This window comes from Schistocerca cancellata, chromosome 1 (genome assembly GCF_023864275.1).
Source record: "Schistocerca cancellata isolate TAMUIC-IGC-003103 chromosome 1, iqSchCanc2.1, whole genome shotgun sequence".
Classification (NCBI taxonomy): domain Eukaryota; kingdom Metazoa; phylum Arthropoda; class Insecta; order Orthoptera; family Acrididae; genus Schistocerca; species Schistocerca cancellata.
Genome location: NC_064626.1, coordinates 1,274,112,314 through 1,274,132,209, shown reverse-complemented (window position 1 = coordinate 1,274,132,209; position 19,896 = coordinate 1,274,112,314). Strand labels below are relative to the sequence as shown.

Genomic DNA, 19,896 nt, shown 5'->3' with positions numbered 1-19,896 from the left:
AGAGCCATTTGAACCATTTGTACAAAAACAAATCTCCCGTGCCTTATCCTTCCAGTCTCCCAACACCTCCCAAAGTCTCACTGTCCAGCCGCAGAGGGACATTCCTCTCGTAAGTCAGTACCACCCAGGACTGGAGCAACTGAATTACATTCTGTGCCAGGGTTTTGATTACCTCTCATTGTGCCCTGAAATGAGAAATGTCCTGCCCACTATCCTTCCCACCCCTCCCACTGTGGCATTCTGCTGTCCACCGAACCTGCACAATATACTCGTCCATCCTTACACAACCCCTGCTCCCAATCCCTTACCTCGTGGCTCATACCCTTGTAATAGACCTAGATGCAAGGCCTGTCGCATACATCCTCCCACCACCACGTACTCCAGTCTGCTCACTAACATCACCTATCCCATCAAAGGTAGGGCTACCTGTGACATCAGTCATGTGGTCTACGAGCTAATCTGCAACCACTGTGCTGCATTCTGTGTAGGCATGACACCCAACAAGCTGTCTGTCCACATGAGTGGCCACTGAAAAACTGTGGCCAAGAAACAAGTGGACCACCCTGTTGCTGAACACCCTGCCAAACATGATATCCTTCATTTCAATGACTGCTTCACAGACTGTGCCACCAACACCAGACTTTCTGAATTGCACAGGTGGGAACTTTGCCTACAGTACATCCTACATTTCCTTAACCCTCCTGGCCTCAACCTTCGTTAGTCACTGTCCTCACCCGTCTGGCCCCTCCCTTATTTCCATTGCAGTGCTACACAGCCGTCATTCCACCACCACACCCGGTCTTTTTATTTTTCTCCTTTTCCGCTACCTCCCCCCCCCTCCCCCCCCCACTTCCCCTCCTGCCCTCTGTCTAACCTGCAGTCCTTCACTGTCTGCCACACCTCACCATACTATCTCTCCCCTTCCCCACCCCAGCCTCCCCCTCACCACCACACAGTCGCCACTCCCATCATGATCTGGTGCTGCTGTTCGCAGTGTGGTTTCAGTTGCCTGAGACTGCAGTTATATATATATATATATATATATATATATATATATATATATATATATATATATATATATATATATATATTAAAAACAAAGATGATGTGACTTACCAAATGAAAGTGCTGGCAGGTCGACAGACACACAAACAAACACAAACATACACACAAAATCCAAGCTTTCGCAACCAACGGTTGCCTCGTCAGGAAAGAGGGAAGGAGAAGAAAAGACAAAAGGATATGGGTTTTAAGGGAGAGGGTAAGGAGTCATTCCAATCCCGGGAGCGGAAAGTCTTTCCGCTCCCGGGATTGGAATGACTCCTTACCCTCTCCCTTAAAACCCATATCCTTTTGTCTTTTCTTCTCCTTCCCTCTTTCCTGACGAGGCAACCGTTGGCTGCGAAAGCTTGGATTTTGTGTGTATGTTTGTGTTTGTTTGTGTGTCTGTCGACCTGCCAGCACTTTCATTTGGTAAGTCACATCATCTTTGTTTTTAAATATATTTTTCCTTCGTGGAATGTTTCCTTCTATTATAACCGTATATATATATATATATGTGTGTGTGTGTGTGTGTGTGTGTGTGTGTGTGTGTGTGTGTGTGTGTGTGTGTGTAATTTGATGACAAAGTTTCATCTGCCTGTCTTCAGTGGTTGTTGAGAAAATGTTCCTTAAATTCAAAAAAATCCAATTTATGGGAAATGACATCCAAAGTTTCTCACCCATTCCTGCAGTATAGGGTGGATTGTCAAGTTCTTCCTTTCGTTCTTTTTTTCTGTCCTATTGTTCCATCATATTTCATGTCACTTTCTCTTCCTTCCGCTCCTCTTATCCTCTCCGTGTCAATGGGTGACAGGCATCTACTCCTTGGCATACATGGGGAGTTAACGGCACAGGCATCAGCAGAGAGACCTCTGTGTTGTCAGGGGGCTACAATCAACAGGGTACATGGCGGCCCCAACTCAATGGACTGGCTACTGTGGGGCGCACCCTAGTGCTTTTAGGGTGGAGGTTTTATTATGTTGTGGAGTGGCTGGCTTCTCCTTTTTATTCTCATGGTCAGCCAGCAATGGTCGTTTGCTTTGTTGTTTTACTCTCTTCATCCTGTTTCTTGAGTTTCTGCGGTTTTCTTCTCCTCCATCTGTCCATTTACATGTTTCTTGCCCTTCATCGTTGTTGTGATTTTTCCTTTCATTACGTTTTGTGTTTTCATTCTCGTTTGTTTTATTCTCACACATGTGTCATTGTTTTATTTGGAACAAGGGACTGATGACCTCGTAGTTTGGTCCTTTCCCCCACTTTTAATCAAACCAACCAATCATAAGAGATTGCCAGCTCTATTCTGTATGTATATCTGCATTGATACTTCTCAATCTGCCTACAGCGCATGGCGTAGGGTACCCTGTACCGCTGCTAGTCATTTCCTTTCCTGTTCCACTCACAAATACAACTACTATCTATATGCTTTTGTATGAGCTCTAATTTCTTGTATCTTCATGGTCCTCACATGCAATGTATGTGGTAGGCAACAGAATTGTCCTGCAGTCAGTTTCAAATGACAGATTTCTAAATTTTCTCGGTAGTGTTCTTTGGAAAGAATGTTGCCTTCCCTCCAAGGATTCCCATTTGAGTTCCTGAAGCATCTCCATAACAACTGTGTGTTGTTCGAACCTACTAGTAACAAATCTAGCAGCCCGGCTCTGAATTTCCTTCCTTGAATCCGACCTGGTGTTTGTGTTTGTTTGTGTGTCTATCGACGTGCCAGCACTTTCGTTTGGTAAGTCACATCATCTTTGTTTATATATATATATATATATATATATATATATATATATATATATATATATATAAAAAAAACAAAGATGATGAGACTTACCAAACAAAAGCGCTGGCAGGTCGATAGACACACAAACATACACACAAAATTCAAGCTTTCGCAACAAACCGTTGCTTCATCAGGAAAGAGGGAAGGAGAGGGTTTTAAGGGAGAGAGTAAGGAGTCATTCCAATCCCGGGAGCGGAAAGACTTACCTTAGGGGGAAAAAGGGACGGGTATACACTCGCGCGCGCGCGCACACACACACACACATCCATCCGCACATACACAGACACAAGCAGACATTTGTAATACAGGCTCCCAGGTAGATGCTATTTTCCTTGACTTCCGGAAGGCGTTCAGTACAGTTCCGCACTGTCGCCTGATAAACAAAGTAAGAGCCTACGGAATATCAGACCAGCTGTGTTGCTGGATTGAAGAGTTTTTAGCAAAGAGAACACAGCATGTTGTTATCAATGGAGAGACATCTACAGACGTTAAAGTAACCTCTGGCGTGCCACAGGGGAGTGTTATGGGACCATTGCTTTTCACAATATATATAAATGACCTAGTAGATAGTGTCGGAAGTTCCATGTGGCTTTTTGCGGATGATGCTGTAATATACAGAGAAGTTGCAGCATTAGAAAATTGTAGAGAAATGCAGGAAGATCTGCAGCGGATAGGCACTTGGTGCAGGGAATGGCAACTGACCCTTAACATAGACATATGTAGTGTATTGCGAATACATAGAAAGAAGGATCCTTTATTGAATGATTATATGATAGCAGAACAAACACTGGTAGCAGTTACTTCTGTAAAATATCTGGGAGTATGCGTGCGGAACGGTTTGAAGTGGAATGATCATATAAAATCATATAAAATGTCAGTATTGCCTTCAATACCTTAGTCTTATCCCATCTACATACTTTGATCATCAGTGCACATAGTTTGCTGTTGTCACTAAATCCAGTGAACTTTCCCTGGATTGAGAGACTGATGATATTGCTGTTTAGTCCCTTAACCACCAGTCAGTCAACCAACCAATCAAGCCAACACCCAGAATTGTTTGTTGGATATATTTGAATCTCTTATATCTATCTTATGATAGACTGGGGACAGTTGCTATTACTATTTTTTTTTAAATAGTGTGAACGAAATCTTCACTTACATTTGCAGGTTTTGAATTCTTTGCTATTGATTTCAGTGCTACATTGTAACCCAAAGTACAGAAGTTAACACATTTTTTGTTGCATCTGTACATAAATGCAATTAATAAAACTATGATTACTCTTACAGCCAATCATACATTAATTCAAGTAAATTAAAAAAAAAATCATGTTCCATATGTATCGTATAATAAGCAAAGTGGTAAAAACATAAAGTGAAGGCTATGAATTAGTGTCAACCAGTAAGCCTGCACCCCCAGTTCTTTAAAGAATCTAATTCCCATGTATAAAACTGTTTCAAACGTCTGATTACTTTACAAATGAGTTAATGTGTTAAATATTTCTGTTAATTGCGTAAGAAAGATAAAAACTTTAGAAAAGGCTTGAAACTGTGTGTAAAGTTTACTGGAAGCCACTAAGTGCTCTCATTCTGAAATACTTGATGAATATAGTCTGGGTAATTTGCATCTCAAGAAATACACACAGCTTGTAATTGTTTTGCTTGACCTATCAGGAGTGTCATAAAATGCTAAATGGATCCTTCTATCACCCACCAGACATCATCTCCTGATGTGACCGAAAACTTTAGAGAAAACCTCAGTTCACTTGTAACATAAGTTCCCCAATCATACTGTAAGTCAGTGGAGACTTTAATCATCTGATAATTAATTGGCAAAATTACAGTTTTTTTAGTAATGGACGTGCCAAGACATCCTGTGAAACATTACTAAATGCCTTCTCAGAGAACTACCTAGAACAGATAGTTAGGATTCCCACTCATGGTGGAAACATATTGGATCTAATGGCTATAAATACACGTGACCTCATTGAGACGTCCATATCGAAACTATCAGTGACGATGCGGTTGTGGAAACAATGATTACCAAAGTACAAAGGACAAATAAAATAAGCAGAAAGATATATATGTTGATTACATTAGATAAAAAAATCAATAGTGTCATACCTCAGTGAGGTACTTGGAACTTTATGCGCAGGGCAGGAGCTTGTAGAGGAACTATGGTGCAAGTCTAAAAGCGTAGTTGACCATACAGTGGATAGATATGTACTCAGTAGAACAGTTCCTAATGAGATTACTGCATAACAGATGCAAAACATATGGTAGGGCTACTGAAAAGATGAATGAAATAAGTACTAGTGTTAGTGGTGTTGAGATACAGCTGAAATCATAAAAATTGAACAAAGGCCTAGGCCCCGATTGAATCACTGTCAGATTCTATACTGAACCTGCAGCTGAGTTAGCCCGTCTACTAATTATGATGTATCATGGATCCCTGGAACAAAAAACCGTGCCCAGTTCTTAGAAAAAGGCACACTGTCTACAAGAAGGGTAGTGGAAGTGATCCACAAAACTGTCCAATAACCTTGACATCAATTTGTTGCAGAATCTTAGAACATATTCTGAGCTCAAATGTAATGAGGTATCTAGGACAGAATAACCTCCTCAATGCCAACCAGCATGGATTTCGAAAACATCGGTCATGTGAAATCCAATGCACACTTTTCTAGGACAGAATAATCTCCTCAATGCCAACCAGCATGGATTTCGAAAACATCGGTCATGTGAAATCCAATGCACACTTTTCTAGCATGACATAGTGAAGGCTTTGAATCAAGGCAACCAGATAGATGCAGTATTTCTTGATTTCTGAAACGCATTTGACTCAGTACTGCACCTATGCTTATTGTCAAAAGTACAACCATATGGGGTTTCAAGTGAAATTTGTGACTGGATTGAGCACTTTCAGTAGGGAGGACGCAGCCTATTATCTTGGATGGAGAGTCGTCAGTTGTAGAAGTAACTTTGAGTGTGCCACAGGGAACTGTGTTAGGATGCTTGCTGTTCTTGTTGTATATTAATAACTTTGCAGACAATATTAATAGAATTAGGCTTTCTGCAGATGACGCAGTTGTCTATAATGAAGTACTATCTGAAAGAAGCTGCATACATTTTCAGTCAGGTATTGATAAGATTTCGACATGGTGCAGAGATTGGCAGCTTGATCTAAATGTTCAGAAATGTAAAGTTTTTCACTTCACAAAACAAAACAAAAAACATAGTACCCTGTGTCTGTAGTATCAGTAAGTCACTCTTGGAATTGGTCAACTCATACAAATACCTGGGTGTAACACTTTGTAGGGATATGAAATGGAATGATCTCATAGGTTCAGTTGTGGATAAAGCAGGTAGTAGACTTTGGTTTATTGGTAGGATACTGGGAAAGTGCAATCAATCTACAAGACAGATTGCTTACAAATCACTCATGCAACCATTTCTGTAGCAGAAAACACAGGAACAAAAAGATGGACCACTCCAGACAACAGTTTTACCAAATCAACTGTTAGAGGAATCACAAAAATAATTAGGTCACTGAAATTCAGTGACTTTTCAGGTTACAAAGCTATTTTAAACAGAGTATTGAAATGTGAGACCTGAGTTTCTCCCAGTGTACAAAATGATAACGGAAATGCAGCCTGGTGCTTTCCAGTAAGTTATTTGAACAGAATATTGAAATCTTGTGCTGACTTAGTAGTGCCTGGACTTCTAATTATAGATCTGTCTCCCTCCTTCCACTGTTCAGAATGTCTAGCAAAGGTAGCTTATAACAAAACAGTGGACAAGAAATTTTCAAAAACTGCTCAGTTTGTCTTCCATAAATGATGCACTACAGAGAAAATAATGTGTGATATGAGAAGCACAGTTCTAGCAGAACCAAACAAAGAGAAATACCCCTTCTCAAAGGCTTTCCTTATGTAGGTCATAAAATTACACAGGGAAAACTGGAGGACCCTTCAAAAGCTGTGATGTTTGTGAGTGAGGTATAGTGATTAAGGGGCCAAACAAAGCATGGACAAACAAAGCCAGGAGATTAGTGAAACAGTGTTACAACTTACCAGATGGCATACACTGGATGAGGCTCCATATGTGAAGTTCCTACGCATCCACACATCCAGACAGATGACAGTGGTATTTGTGTAAGTTAACCAAATAACTCAGTTTTGCCTGATTTGCACTCAGATATCTCTCACTGTATCGACCCATAGAAAGAATTATTGACAAATTGCATTTGTTCACTCAGTACTGCCCTATGGCATAATCTGAGGGGAAATGCAGCTAAGGTCAAAAAGTACCGAAGCATACAGTGAAGACATTAGGCGAAGTTGACAACTGAACATTAGGAACCTTGGGATTCGTACACATACTTGCCAATACATTTACTCCCTAATGGTCTTAAAAAATAAGAGTGAATTTATGATGAATTGTAGAAGTCACTACCACAATACCAGAATGATAATAATATTGATATAAACATATCAGGAATATAGGAGACTGAATAGCAGAAGTGTTGAGTAGTCGACAGGTGCACACTAAAAAGCAAGGAAACTTGCTAGCTTTCTGGATAAATCCTTTGTCAAGCTACAGTGTGTGCGCGCGCGCCCACACACACACACACACACACACACACACACACACACACACACACACGTGTCTGTTTGGTGAGTGGCCTCCTTTATTCCTGTAGTATTTTCATTTTGCCAGAACTTTACTTGTTGTATTAACCTTTGAACTTCTTATAATGTGAGTGAGTATGGAGCATACTTTGTAGATATTTAAAGAATAGCTGTTTTTATGTTAGCTAGGTAAAAAGGTATGAGCAAAATCACAGTTTACTCTTAGTTTAATTAAACACCTATAACGTAAACTTACATTATATGAGGTAAATCATGTTTAATTAAACAATAATAAAATAAACTTTCATTGTGTCATTCTGTCGTCATGTGCAATTGTTACACCACAGTAATGACCCACTTGAAGCATTAAACAGCGCAGTTGCATCAATCCCAGCCAACCACTTAGTTGTTAATTATCTCGTAGACAGCTGCCTCATTGTGGGATTGTACCACTAGAATCTTGGTAATTTCCTTGTTTTGATCGTAAATTTTTTCTCACTCAGCTCACTGTTTATTGTATTACTTCTGCTCACTTTGATATATGACAGCAGAACTTACTGTGTTAGCTGAAGCAATAATGAAGAATAGGTACAGGCTCACAACTGTTAAACAACAATGGAATGTTACAGAATAGTGTTATTCATGATTGATGCACCTTAAACACAGGCACACCTTCTGTTAATATCCTTTATTATTATGTATCCCTATCTGCACTTCAGAATGGAGTATTATATTGTGCTTCAACTGTCATTAATAGTTAGACAGCAGACATCAGTCGGGAAACTGGACATCAGCAGTTGTTAAAACACAATGTAAACATAACTAGTCATATTTGGTTGGTAGTATACAGAAGTACCCTGCAATGGAAGACATATGTCATGTGGTGGTTAGATATTGGATTACAAACATTGTGAGAAGTGTGAGACCTGAATTTTCCCTGGCCTATACAATGTTCCAATAAATTACGGGAATGTAGCGGGGTGATGTCATTGACAACCGCTGATATTTTGACAAGTGCACACCCTGTCATTGTTAAGGCCTTGAAAATAACAGCATGTACACCTATTGAAATATCAGCAGTTGTCAACAATGACATCCTGTGGCATATTCCCATAAGTCGTTATGATTTTACAACGAAGGTGGCAGGGGGCCCGCATAAAACATTCACTACTACTTCATTGGCTGGCTGAGGTGGAAATCGACACAATCCATATCCAATATAGGCACTTTTTGCTGTTGATGATTTTGGTGTCAATTTACATAGCTGTTTTTCAACCTGAGTAATTCTTCATTCCTTAACTGCCAGCAATGTAAGAGGGGCGTTATCTTTACTGTAAGGAGTACAAGACTTATCCTGTATTATGGCATACTGCTAATTTTGAATGTAATTTAACAAGCCACTACAACAGCAGTGTTTGACTTCTAGCTTCAGTCTGGTTGTAGACCTGGGGGTTGGGCGCTAGAGAGTGCTTCGGCCTAGTGGAGTGTGAAAGTAGACAGATTTGTTGTGTTTTGTAACATCATATGAGGTGCGTCAATAAAGTAATGAGACTGATTTACTTTGCAAGATGTGGCAACCTTGCAGGCTTTTGTATGCACAATACTTTTGACCTTGGTCTATAAGATGCTTCTAGTCCAAGCGGCACATCGATGCAACTGCCCAGTCGTGAGTTGTGCTGTAATAACATGTGTTTGTGTGTCTCGTCATGGAAATGGAACCGCATGACATTTCTTTTTGTGTTAAATTGGGTGAAAATGCGATGACAACTTACAGTAAGCTTCAGAAGGCTTTTGGAGAGGAGGTTATGTCAAGAGCTCAAGTTTTTCTTTGGCATAAAATGTTTAGTGAAGGCAGAACGAATGTTGAAGATGACAACCATCAACCTCACAGACGGATGTCAACTTGGCCAGGGTGCGTCAACTCTTACGATCTGATCGAAGATTATCCGTGTTAAAATGATTGTAGAACTGAACAACAATTGAGAAACGGTTCGTCTAATAATAACTGAAGATCTTGGTATGAGAAAGATTTGTGCAAAAATCACGATAATGCGCCATCCCATACTGCTCTGTCAGTACAGCAATTTTTAACCTCAAAACAAATTTCAGTACTACCACAGCCACCTTATCAGCTATCGCTCCGTGCGACTTTTTTCTATTTCCAAGAGTCAAAACGGTGGTCAAGGGACACAAAAGATGAGTTCCAGAAATGTTACCATCAATGGCAGAAGTGCTGGAAAAAGTGTGTGCAATCAGAAGGGAACTACTTTGAAGGAGACAACACTAAACTTGACTAAAATGGTAAGCAAAATTTCTTTTCATATCAGTCTCATTACTTTATTGTTGCACCTCGTAAGCCCTAATAGCTGTGTACCCCAATCTGAATTATTATTAGGCTTACAATCACATGTACTACGTTATTGGAAGAGGAAGAAACATTATCTGCCTGTTTTTGTACATTCATCTTTGTGCTTTCGTCTTTTCGGCTTTTAAGAGTGACCTACATTTTGTTTTTCTAATCTTATGTTTGAATAGGATGACCTTCCTAGAGTACGTCAAGAACTGGAAGCGTTGAAGAGGCTTTCACATCATCACATATGTAAACTGTATGAAGTTATTGAAACTGATACTCATATATTCATGGTAATAGAGTACTGTGCTGGTGGTGAACTGTTTGATCACATTGGTGAGTAGCGTAAATCAAAACAGATTATGAACTTCCAATTAGAATTTCCATTTTGATACTGTTTCTCAAATTATTGTTTAGTCAAAACATATAAGTTTATAATGGTAACATAGAAACGTGCTACATGGAATAAGTAATAAGAAAAATAGTCTCCCAAACTTCCTTGTACCACAGGCAATTCTCACAGGCAACTCACACTCAGTGGATATTTTAGTATTCACTCTTTTGTGTTTTGTGTGACTGTATACAATCAGAGAATAACTATGTAAATATTTTCATTTGCAGTGGAACGCAACAGGCTGACTGAGGCAGCGGCTCGCTCTTTCTTCAGGCAGATAATCTCAGCTGTCGCATACCTGCACGAGCAGGGGTATGCGCACAGAGATCTAAAGCCTGAAAATATACTACTTGACAAGAATCAGAACTTGAAACTGATTGACTTTGGACTCTGTGCCAAGCCAGCAGGAGGCCTGGAGTCACACCTCTTAACATCCTGTGGATCTCCAACGTATGCAGCACCGGAACTGATTCTGGGCAAGCAGTACCTAGGCAAGTAATGAAACCTGAACTTCTTTAACAGTTGTGTAATATGTTTGTAAAATGAGTTGTAATGCTAACTGCCATATGAAATTGTTTGTCTGTAATCCTTTAGCAGCATCTCTAAATTGTGTTGTCTCTGCTTTAATACTGACTTGTGGTAAATAAAAAAATGGAGATATGTTCCCAATTTTCTCACACAATAGGTGATTTCTTTACTACTTAGGATGACTGAGGAGAGAGCAGGTTTTCTCAAAATATACTCAAATATATTTAGCGGACATGTCTATGAATAGCCCTAAGCAGTATAGTCATAGCCTGTTTTTTTTTTTTAAATACAGAATCCAGATTGAATTTATACCATTTCCCTGTCATGTGTTAATGTATATCTTGACTTGCTTCACATTCCCGAAGACACTCCGTAGTGGGATCTTTGGGACACACTGACTGAATGAATGAATGAATGAATGAATGCATAATGACAATCATACAGGGCTTGGATTATTTTGGCAGGTTGTGTTCCATATCACATGAATATGGTATCAAAGTTGCTTGAGGGAGGTTGTTGTTAATGGAGACTTGAACATACGCCTCACATACTGATGGCAGATAGGTTGGTTTGAGCTTATGGCAAACATCATCTAGTGTATGATGTGTAATGTGAGGAGGGAACTTTACACCTCTCTAATGCCCTGTCAGTGTAATTATTGGATTCTGCAGTGCCTAGTTCTGTCTCAACAAACACAAGAAGTGCATGCATACTGTTGTAGAGTGTGGCTCTGAACAATAAGAAGCAAGGAGATGGTCCTGTTTGTTCAACCTAGAGTCAGAAGGGGTGGGAGGTAACTGAGCCAGTCATGCCCCCCTCCCCCCCCCCCTCCTCCAATTGCCATTGAACCCCTCTTTCTGCCGTAAGGGAGGACCAGAAGCAGTATCGAAGGTTGTATGCTCTTGCATTCCTCCGACCTTTGAATGGACTTACCCAACTATTTATAGGGAGGAGGGAGCTACAGTTTGATGTGTGGATTCTGAACCACAGTGCAACTTGGCAATTTTCACATGAAATACATTGCCAGAGGGGAAGGAAGTGCAAAGTAACAGATGAAAACCATGGAACTGACCAGAGATCGAACCCAAAACCTTTGGCTCCTGCGTCTGGGACATTGTCACTGAGCCACATGGAAGGATTATACAAGTTCCAAAAGCTAGAAGTAGTAATTTGTGCCATAAGTGTTTTCACTGGCAACACAAAAAATATCGCCTTCAGATGCCAAGTACCAACCAGTTGTTTTATTTCCTTCTAATTTATCAATTTTCTCAATTGAAAACTATTATCTATTTTCTTTCTGTAGATGAATGTTACATTGTGTAAAGCACCAACAGGATTTTCTGTTGTCTCTGTCACCTAGTTGTTAGATGTTGCCTTGAAGCTGAAAGTCTTTCTGAATATTTAATGGTATTTACTACTAGCACTTGCGATCAGATTGGCACTCACAAATAACTAAACGATACATTGGCAGAAAAATGTGAATTGCAAAGTTGTTAAAACACACATTAATGATGCACAGTCCAGTAATCAAAGATAGCCCTCACAAGTCACGGAACAAAGTGATTGTGGCACAAAACAATGCCCACATTTTCATTTTCAGAAACGTCACAGGCGGTGTTCACTCATTAATTAGTCGCACCGTTCAACAATACCTTGTTTGCGTGACAATGATAGCCAGTGCCTCCTACCAGTCGTGACAAAATTCGGTCAAAATGTTCATTAACTTGAATTAATTACAAAAACAATTCGAAATTTATTAGACATGAATGTTACTTGGTTTTTGTGGATACAGGCGTACATATTTCTGTGAGCAAACTGTGCATAGCTGTAGCATGAGCCTAAACCAGGAGTGTAGATGTTACAGGTTTATTAACCTCTTCTCAAATTGAGAGAGATCAGACTATTTAAAAACTACTGTATGAATAGATTGTTATTTCAGAAATTATACAATCATTTAATAAACAGCTATACAAAATACCGCTATGCAGGAATGGCTATAAGTATTGACAAAATTTTGGTTTATACAAAATGTTGTTATCTAGAAATTTAGAAAATTTTACTGGTTCACTTTTAGCATTCGCAATAAGGTTACCCGGCTCATGAGTGCTGCTGCCATATTAAAAAAAAATATTTGGTGTAATGGAAAATTATTAAAAATATTAATTAATGGCTTAATTAGTAAAGAGTATCATCTGACTCAGAAACAAATAGAGCAACAAAAGCTCAGTGTTAAAAATCAGTACCTAACAAGCCCAAAGGTAAAATTGGCAACATAAATTTTGACATAATGGAATTTTCAATGTATAGTTTCATAAAAAATAAAATATTACTGTGAAGCTGGGATGCCAGTCTCTTTAATAAGTGTGTATTAGCTCACATTGTCTTGGCAAAGTTGTATGATAGTAAGAATTTCAATTACCAATAGTTTCTGCTTAATGCGGCTTAAGTGATAACTAATTATCTTGTTAGACTTGGTACAATTAACAGTATGATATTTAGCATAATTACTAGTAAGAGAATTCACTGATCAGTGTCACTCCACACATGCAGCTATACAGCCAGATGCTGATCAACAGCTGACTGACTTAAAATCAGATGCACAGCAGTTGTGTACAGATACATTGACAAGTGTTACACAGTCGTCATCAACTTTCCATTCAGTCTTAATTTCTAATAATAAACATTAAGGAGAGCAAAATTTTGTCAATAAACAATGAAGATGATGATGATGATTAATAATAATAATAAGCCAACATTACTGTGCCGGAACGAGAGGCTATCCACACACACACACACACACACACACACACACACACAAATGCAACTTGCACACACGTCTGCAGTCTCAGAGAACTGGTATTGTAATTTCAGTTCTCTGAGACTGCAGATGTGTGTGTAAGTTGCATTTGCGTGAGTGCGTGTGCGTGTTTGTGTATGTCTACTGCTGACAAAGGCCTTTATGGTCGAAAGCTACAACAGTTAAAGAAAATTTTTAATAGATTGATAGGACAGTAGAACAAGAATGCAGTGTGGGGAAAATAAATTTTGAAAACAGCACAGCATAGCTTTGAGCCCTGTGCTCACTAAGCATGATTTGCAAAGGATGTGGATCCTGCTAGGGTCACACATTCATTTATCTACTGGTTTCTTAATTCATGTGGTACTTTTTCCATCTCACTTTCACTGCCACCCACTTTATTATTTTCATTGCACACGTTATCCAAAACACAGTTACGTCTTAATTCATTCCCATGTTTCTCTTATGATTCATAAATTTCGGTGCACCATTCTTTTCACCCATCAGGATAAAATGTTTTTGCATAAAATTGCTACTTTTTCCCAAATTGAGTCACTGAATAGACCTTCTCCAACATATATCCATGCTCTGTACAGAAGCACTGAAGGGTCTAGCACAGAAGTCTAGAGTACTGCCACTTGTACCACCAGAGGCATTTGTTTTTGTCAGAACAGTTCAGTGTTGGTTAGACAGTCAGCAAGACAACTGCTTCCATTTATGCAACAGCACAGGCACATACAGCATTTGTCTTTGAATTATTTTTATGAGCATTTAACAGGAGGGACTTATTTTCAAGTTATTCTGTGCTACTAGTTTAATTCTTAAAGTTCTTGTGTGTTTGTGCACTTAATAGAGGCAGCTCCAGGCAGTGCTGGCTTTTGTCTGTTGCCTGTGAGCCCTCAGTTGGTCCACTACTGTGGCTGCTCCAGCACTGCTCCTGCACTGAGGTTGATCATTTACCTGTGATTGACTTGGAGGTTACCCCAAGGTTAGCAGCAAGGAAAGACTTTCCAGAGGGAGGTGGAGGGTTGAAAAGCCTGTGTGGTTCATCTGCCAAACAGGTTTAAGGTGCTATCTGTGGCTAATAATGATCCTGAGCCAGATGCAGTTGCTTGTCTTGTTTTAGAGGAATCCTCGCAGCCCGCGAGATCTGGGCAGTCATAAAGGGTGGGATTATTGATGGTTGGGAGCTCTGACGTAATGGGCCCCCTTAGGGATGTGGCTGTCAAGGAGAGGAAGTAGTCCAGTGTGCACTCTGTGTGCAGATCAGGGGGAGTGATCCCAGATGTGGACAACGTCTTCTTGGATGCCATGACTAGCACACTGTGAAGGTGGCATCTCATGTTGGTACTAATGATGTGTGTTGCTCATGTGGTTACTAATGTATTAACAATGTGTTGCTTTGGATCAGAAGAGATTCTCTCTGGTGTCCAGCAGCTATGTGAGTTGGTAAAGACAGCCAGTCTTGCTTGTGAGATGAAGGCAGACTCAGCATCTGTAGCATCGACAGGATCGTTTGCAGACCTTTGTTACAGAGGCAAATGGAGTGTCTGAATCAGAGGCTCAGACTGTTCTGTGACCGTGTAGGCTGCAGGTTCTTTGACTTGCACGATAGGATGGTAGGGTATGATGTTCCACATCAATGTTCAGGAGTCCACTACACACAGGAGGCCATTACACATGGTTAGTGAAGGCTGTGTGGAGTGGACTGAGAGGTTTTTTATGTGCTAGAGGGTCTCTGGAAAGAACAGAAAGATTTCTAGTGTTAGTAGGTGCAGGTCAAACACAAGTCAAGGGGTGACCAAGAAGCCATAAGTATTATACCAGTAAATTATTGTAGCTCTGTTGTGAAAGAACCAGAGCTTCTGGTGCTGATAGAAGACACTGAAGCAGAAATTGTCACAGGTAATGAAGCCCGGCTAAAGCCAAAGCTTTTGCTAAGGACGTGCAATGGTGTTCAGAAAGTGTAGATTAAATTCAGTTGGTGGAGGCATGTTTGTTGCTGCTAGAGGTAGTTTTATCTTGTAGTCAGATTTAAATATATAATTCCTATGAATTATATGGGTAGAGGCTATACTTGACAACCAATAATGAGTTCCTACTTCCGGCTCAGATGATACAGTTTCTGAGCAGTTCAAAGAAAACTTGAGTTGAGTATCATTTCAAATAGCTACTACCCCACTGATGCATTTATAACTGGTGGTGGCTTCAATCTAACTTCAAAACATTGGTGAAAATGTGTGTTTGAAACCAGTACTAAATGCTTTCTCCAAAAATTATTTTGAACAAATAGTACAGATGTGTAAACGGTTGCAAAAACATACTTGACATCTTAGCACCAAACAACCTAGGGGGAATAGGGAGCATTATGATGGACACAGGTATTAGTGTCAACTAGGTCATTGCAACAAGACTGAATACCATAACATCCAAACTCATCAAAAGTAAACACAAAATATATCTATTTAAAAATAAAATAAAATTTTGCTTGACTCCTTCCTAAGAGACAGCCTACATTTCTTCCGAACTGACTATGTAAGCATAGCCCAGATGAGGCTTAACTGTAAGAAATAGTATCAACACCAATGGAGAGATTTCTGTGAAATAAATTAATAAAAGATGGCACTGATCAAGCATGGCAGACAAAACTGCCAGAACACTGTTGCAGAAGCAACGGAAAAAGTGTGCCAAATTTAAAACACTACACAATCCTCAAGATAGATGAAGCTTTATAGAAACTTGAAATTTAGTGCAAACTTAAGTGCGAGATGTTTTAATAGTTTCCACAGCAAAACTCTTGTCTCGAAATCAGGCAGGAAACTCAAAGATTCTGATTGTAAGCGAATTACCCCAACAGCAAGACACAATCAATACGTTTATTGTGCGATAGCGACAGTAATGTTACCTATGACAGTGCCACTAAAGCAGAGCTGCTAAAAATGGTTCTCCAAAATTTTTTCACCAATGATGATGAAGTAAGTACTCCCGAATTCTAATCATGAACTGCTGTAAACATTTATAAGTTGGAATAAGATATCCTTGGTGTAGCAAAGCAGCTTAAATTTCTTAATAAAGGCAAGTTCTGTGGTCCACACTCAATAGCTTTTAGGTTTCTTTAAGAGAATGCTGATATAATAGCTCCGTACTTAATACAGACAACTGCTCCCTTGACGAAATACCAGTACTTTAAACTGGAAAGTTGCACAGGTCACATCAGTACTCAAGAAAAGTAGTTGTAATAATGTGGTGAATTACAGACCCATATCACTTGACACCGATTTTCAGCAGGATTTTGGAATGTATATTGTGTTTGAACATTATGAATTACCTCAAGGAAAATGATCTGTTGCCACACAGTCTGCACAAATTCAGAAAACATCTTTCTTGTGAAACACAACTATCTTTTTATTCTCATGAAGTAAATAGCGCTATCAAAAAGGGGTGTGAAATGGATTCCGTATTTCTATATTTCCAAAAGGTGTTGTATGCTGTTCCTCATAAGCAGCTTCTAATAAAATTGGATGCCTGTGGAGTATCGTCTCAGTTATGCAATTTGCAACTGGATTCATGATTTTGTGTCAGAAAAGTCACAGTTCATAGTAATTGACGGAAAGTCATCAAACAAAACAGAAGTTATACCAGGCATTCTCTAAGGATGTGTTATAGGCCCCCTGCTGTTTGTAATCTGTATAAATGATTGAAGCAATCATCTTAGATTGTTTTCAGATGATGCTGTCATTTACAATGTAGTAATGTCACCGTTGTTGTTGTTGTGGTCTTCAGTCCTGAGACTGGTTTGATGCAGCTCTCTAAAGCTGCATGCTCTCGGGAAAAATTACGGCTGTAGTTTCCCCTTGCTTTCAGCTGTTTGCAGTACCAGCACAGCAAGGCCGTTTTGGTTATTGTTACAAGGCCAGATCAGTCAATCATCCAGACTGTCGCCCCTGCAACTACTGAAAAGGCTGCTGCCCCTCTTCAGGAACCACACGTTTGTCTGGCCTCTCAACAGATACCCCTCCGTTGTGGTTGTACCTACGGTACGGCTATCTGTATCGCTGAGGCACGCAAGCCTCCCCACCAACGCCAAGATCAAAAACAAAACAAAAAAAAAATGGTTTAGACAAAGTATCTGTATGGTAGAAAAGTAGCAGTTGACACTAAACAATGAAAATTGCAAAGCCATTCACATGAGTACTAAAAGGAAGCCTCCAGATTTCAGTTATGCGATAAATCTCGCAAATCTAAAGGCTGTCAATTCGACTAAATACCTTGGAATTAGAATTACAAACAACTTAAACTGGAATGAACTCATAGATAATGTAGTGGGGAAGGCAAACCAAAGCATGTGTTATTGGCACAACACTTAGAAAATGCAACAGGCCTACTAAAGAGAGTGCCTACACTAAACTGTCTGTCCTCTGCTAGAGTATTGCTTTGTGGTATGGGATCCTTACCAGATAGGATCGACAGAGGTCACCAAAAATATTTAAAGAAGGGCAGCTCATTTCGTATTGTCGCAAAATAGGGGTGAGAGTGTCCTGGATATTATATGCAAATTAGGGTGGCAATCATTAAAACAAAGGCATTCTCCATTGCGACTAGATCTTTCCAAGAAATTCCAGTCGCCAGCTGTCTCCTATGAATGCAAAAATATTGTGTTGACACCCACCTAAACAGGGAGGAATGATTATCATCATAAAATGAGAGAAATCAGAGGTTGCACAGAAAGATTTAGGTGTTCGTTTTTTCCATGCCCTGTTGGAGAGTGAAACGGTAGAAAAATAGACTGAAAGTGGTTTGGTGAAACCTCTGCCAGGCCCTTACGTGTGAATTGCAGTGTAGTCATGTAGATGTAGAGGTAGATGTAGATGTAGAAGACTGGTTAGATAATTCACTGACAGCTTTTTTCTGAATACTTTCTGTGACTAAATTTTGAACTTTATTTGACTTTCTTAGGATAGACTCGGACACTTCATATCCAACTTCATTCACATTTTTACTTACTTCTGTCAGCTTACTAGGAAGTGTCTCCTCTTCTACTAACAAAGCATCCTTTTCCCCAACAAAGCATCCTTTTCCCCAACAAAATAATCAACATATTCATCACTCCTGAGTTCTTCCTCATCAACTTCATTTAAATTACAAGTAACAATCACATCTTCATCTACTAAATGTTTGTCAATCAGCCCATACTCTTCAGTCCTTTCACTTCCTATGGCTAAGTACCTCGGTGGAAAATCTGCAGCAGAATCCATATTGACATTCTATCTGCATAAAAATTCTGTACCTAAAATCATATCTGTGGTCAAGGCAAGTGTCCTCGTAGCTGCTGTCCTGCCAATTCAGCAGTTAATAATGCTTCTTGCATAACAATTTTAGACATTTTCCAGTAACACATACAATTCTGATTCCTGAAACATTGATCATCATTACCCCTCCTTAGTCTTTAATTTGTTCAAAAAATGCTTGTGAAACTCATCTTAATTCACTCCCACAGTCCAGTAAACATTTAACAGGTGTACCCTGAACACTAGCCAAAACCACAGATTGTCATATTTCACTGTCACTTACCTCTGTGTTCTTCATGTAATATATCCTCATTAATCCTTTTTTCGCATAAAACTGTCATCTTAAATCATCCAATCTGTTCTCAGTTACAGTTAACTGACACTTAGCATAGTGCTCTTCCCTACTAGGTTTGTCTTCCTTATTCTCACTTTGCTTATTAATACCATTTATTCCTTCTTTGCTCAACATATTTCCTTCGTCATCACAAACAAACTGAAACACTGGTGTTACTCCTGGGAGCAGGCAAAAGCATTTCATAACTCTGAAGAAGTTTCTTTTCCAGCCCTATGATTACATACGGAGCAGTGAAATGAAAATGAGACAGATGGAAAAAAAAGTAAATAAACTGTTTAATATTTCAAACTAATCACCATAACTGTTAATACATTTATGCCACTGTGAGGTAAGATGACCAATGCCTTCATGGAAAAATTTTTTTTGGTTGCCTACGGAGTCATGATTGTACCCAGATATACACCTCTTCATCTGAAGCAGATAAATGACCGTGAATGACTTTCTTAAGGGCTCTAACAATATGGAAATTTAGTAGGGAGAAATCGTAGCTTCCCTTGAGGATGTGCCTTCCGAGGTTTCTGCTGCTGTGAAGCCAGATACCAGCCTGTGGCTGAAGGAGCCACAAGTTGCTGGTCGCAGGGCTTCACGGTTGTCATCAGTTCCTGAGATGAACTCAGTGAAGCCTTCCCAAGAAAGATATCCTTGTGACCCACCACACCAATGCTTCTGGCAGGCTCCAATTACTATTGATCTTTCAGTTTGATCTGGACATTTGCCCAGATGACATCTTAC

General features: G+C 39.6%; 1 protein-coding gene across 1 annotated transcript in view; it reads left to right on the top strand.

Moving 5' to 3' along the window:
• The window catches only part of LOC126145824 (maternal embryonic leucine zipper kinase-like), a 393,633-nt gene that overhangs the window by 28,991 nt on the left and 344,746 nt on the right, over positions 1-19,896 (top strand). Inside the window, exons 3-4 of the mRNA XM_049915586.1 lie at positions 9,988-10,138; positions 10,424-10,687. Of these exons, the coding sequence (XP_049771543.1) occupies positions 9,988-10,138; positions 10,424-10,687 (415 nt within the window). The remainder of the gene's footprint in view (positions 1-9,987; positions 10,139-10,423; positions 10,688-19,896) is intronic.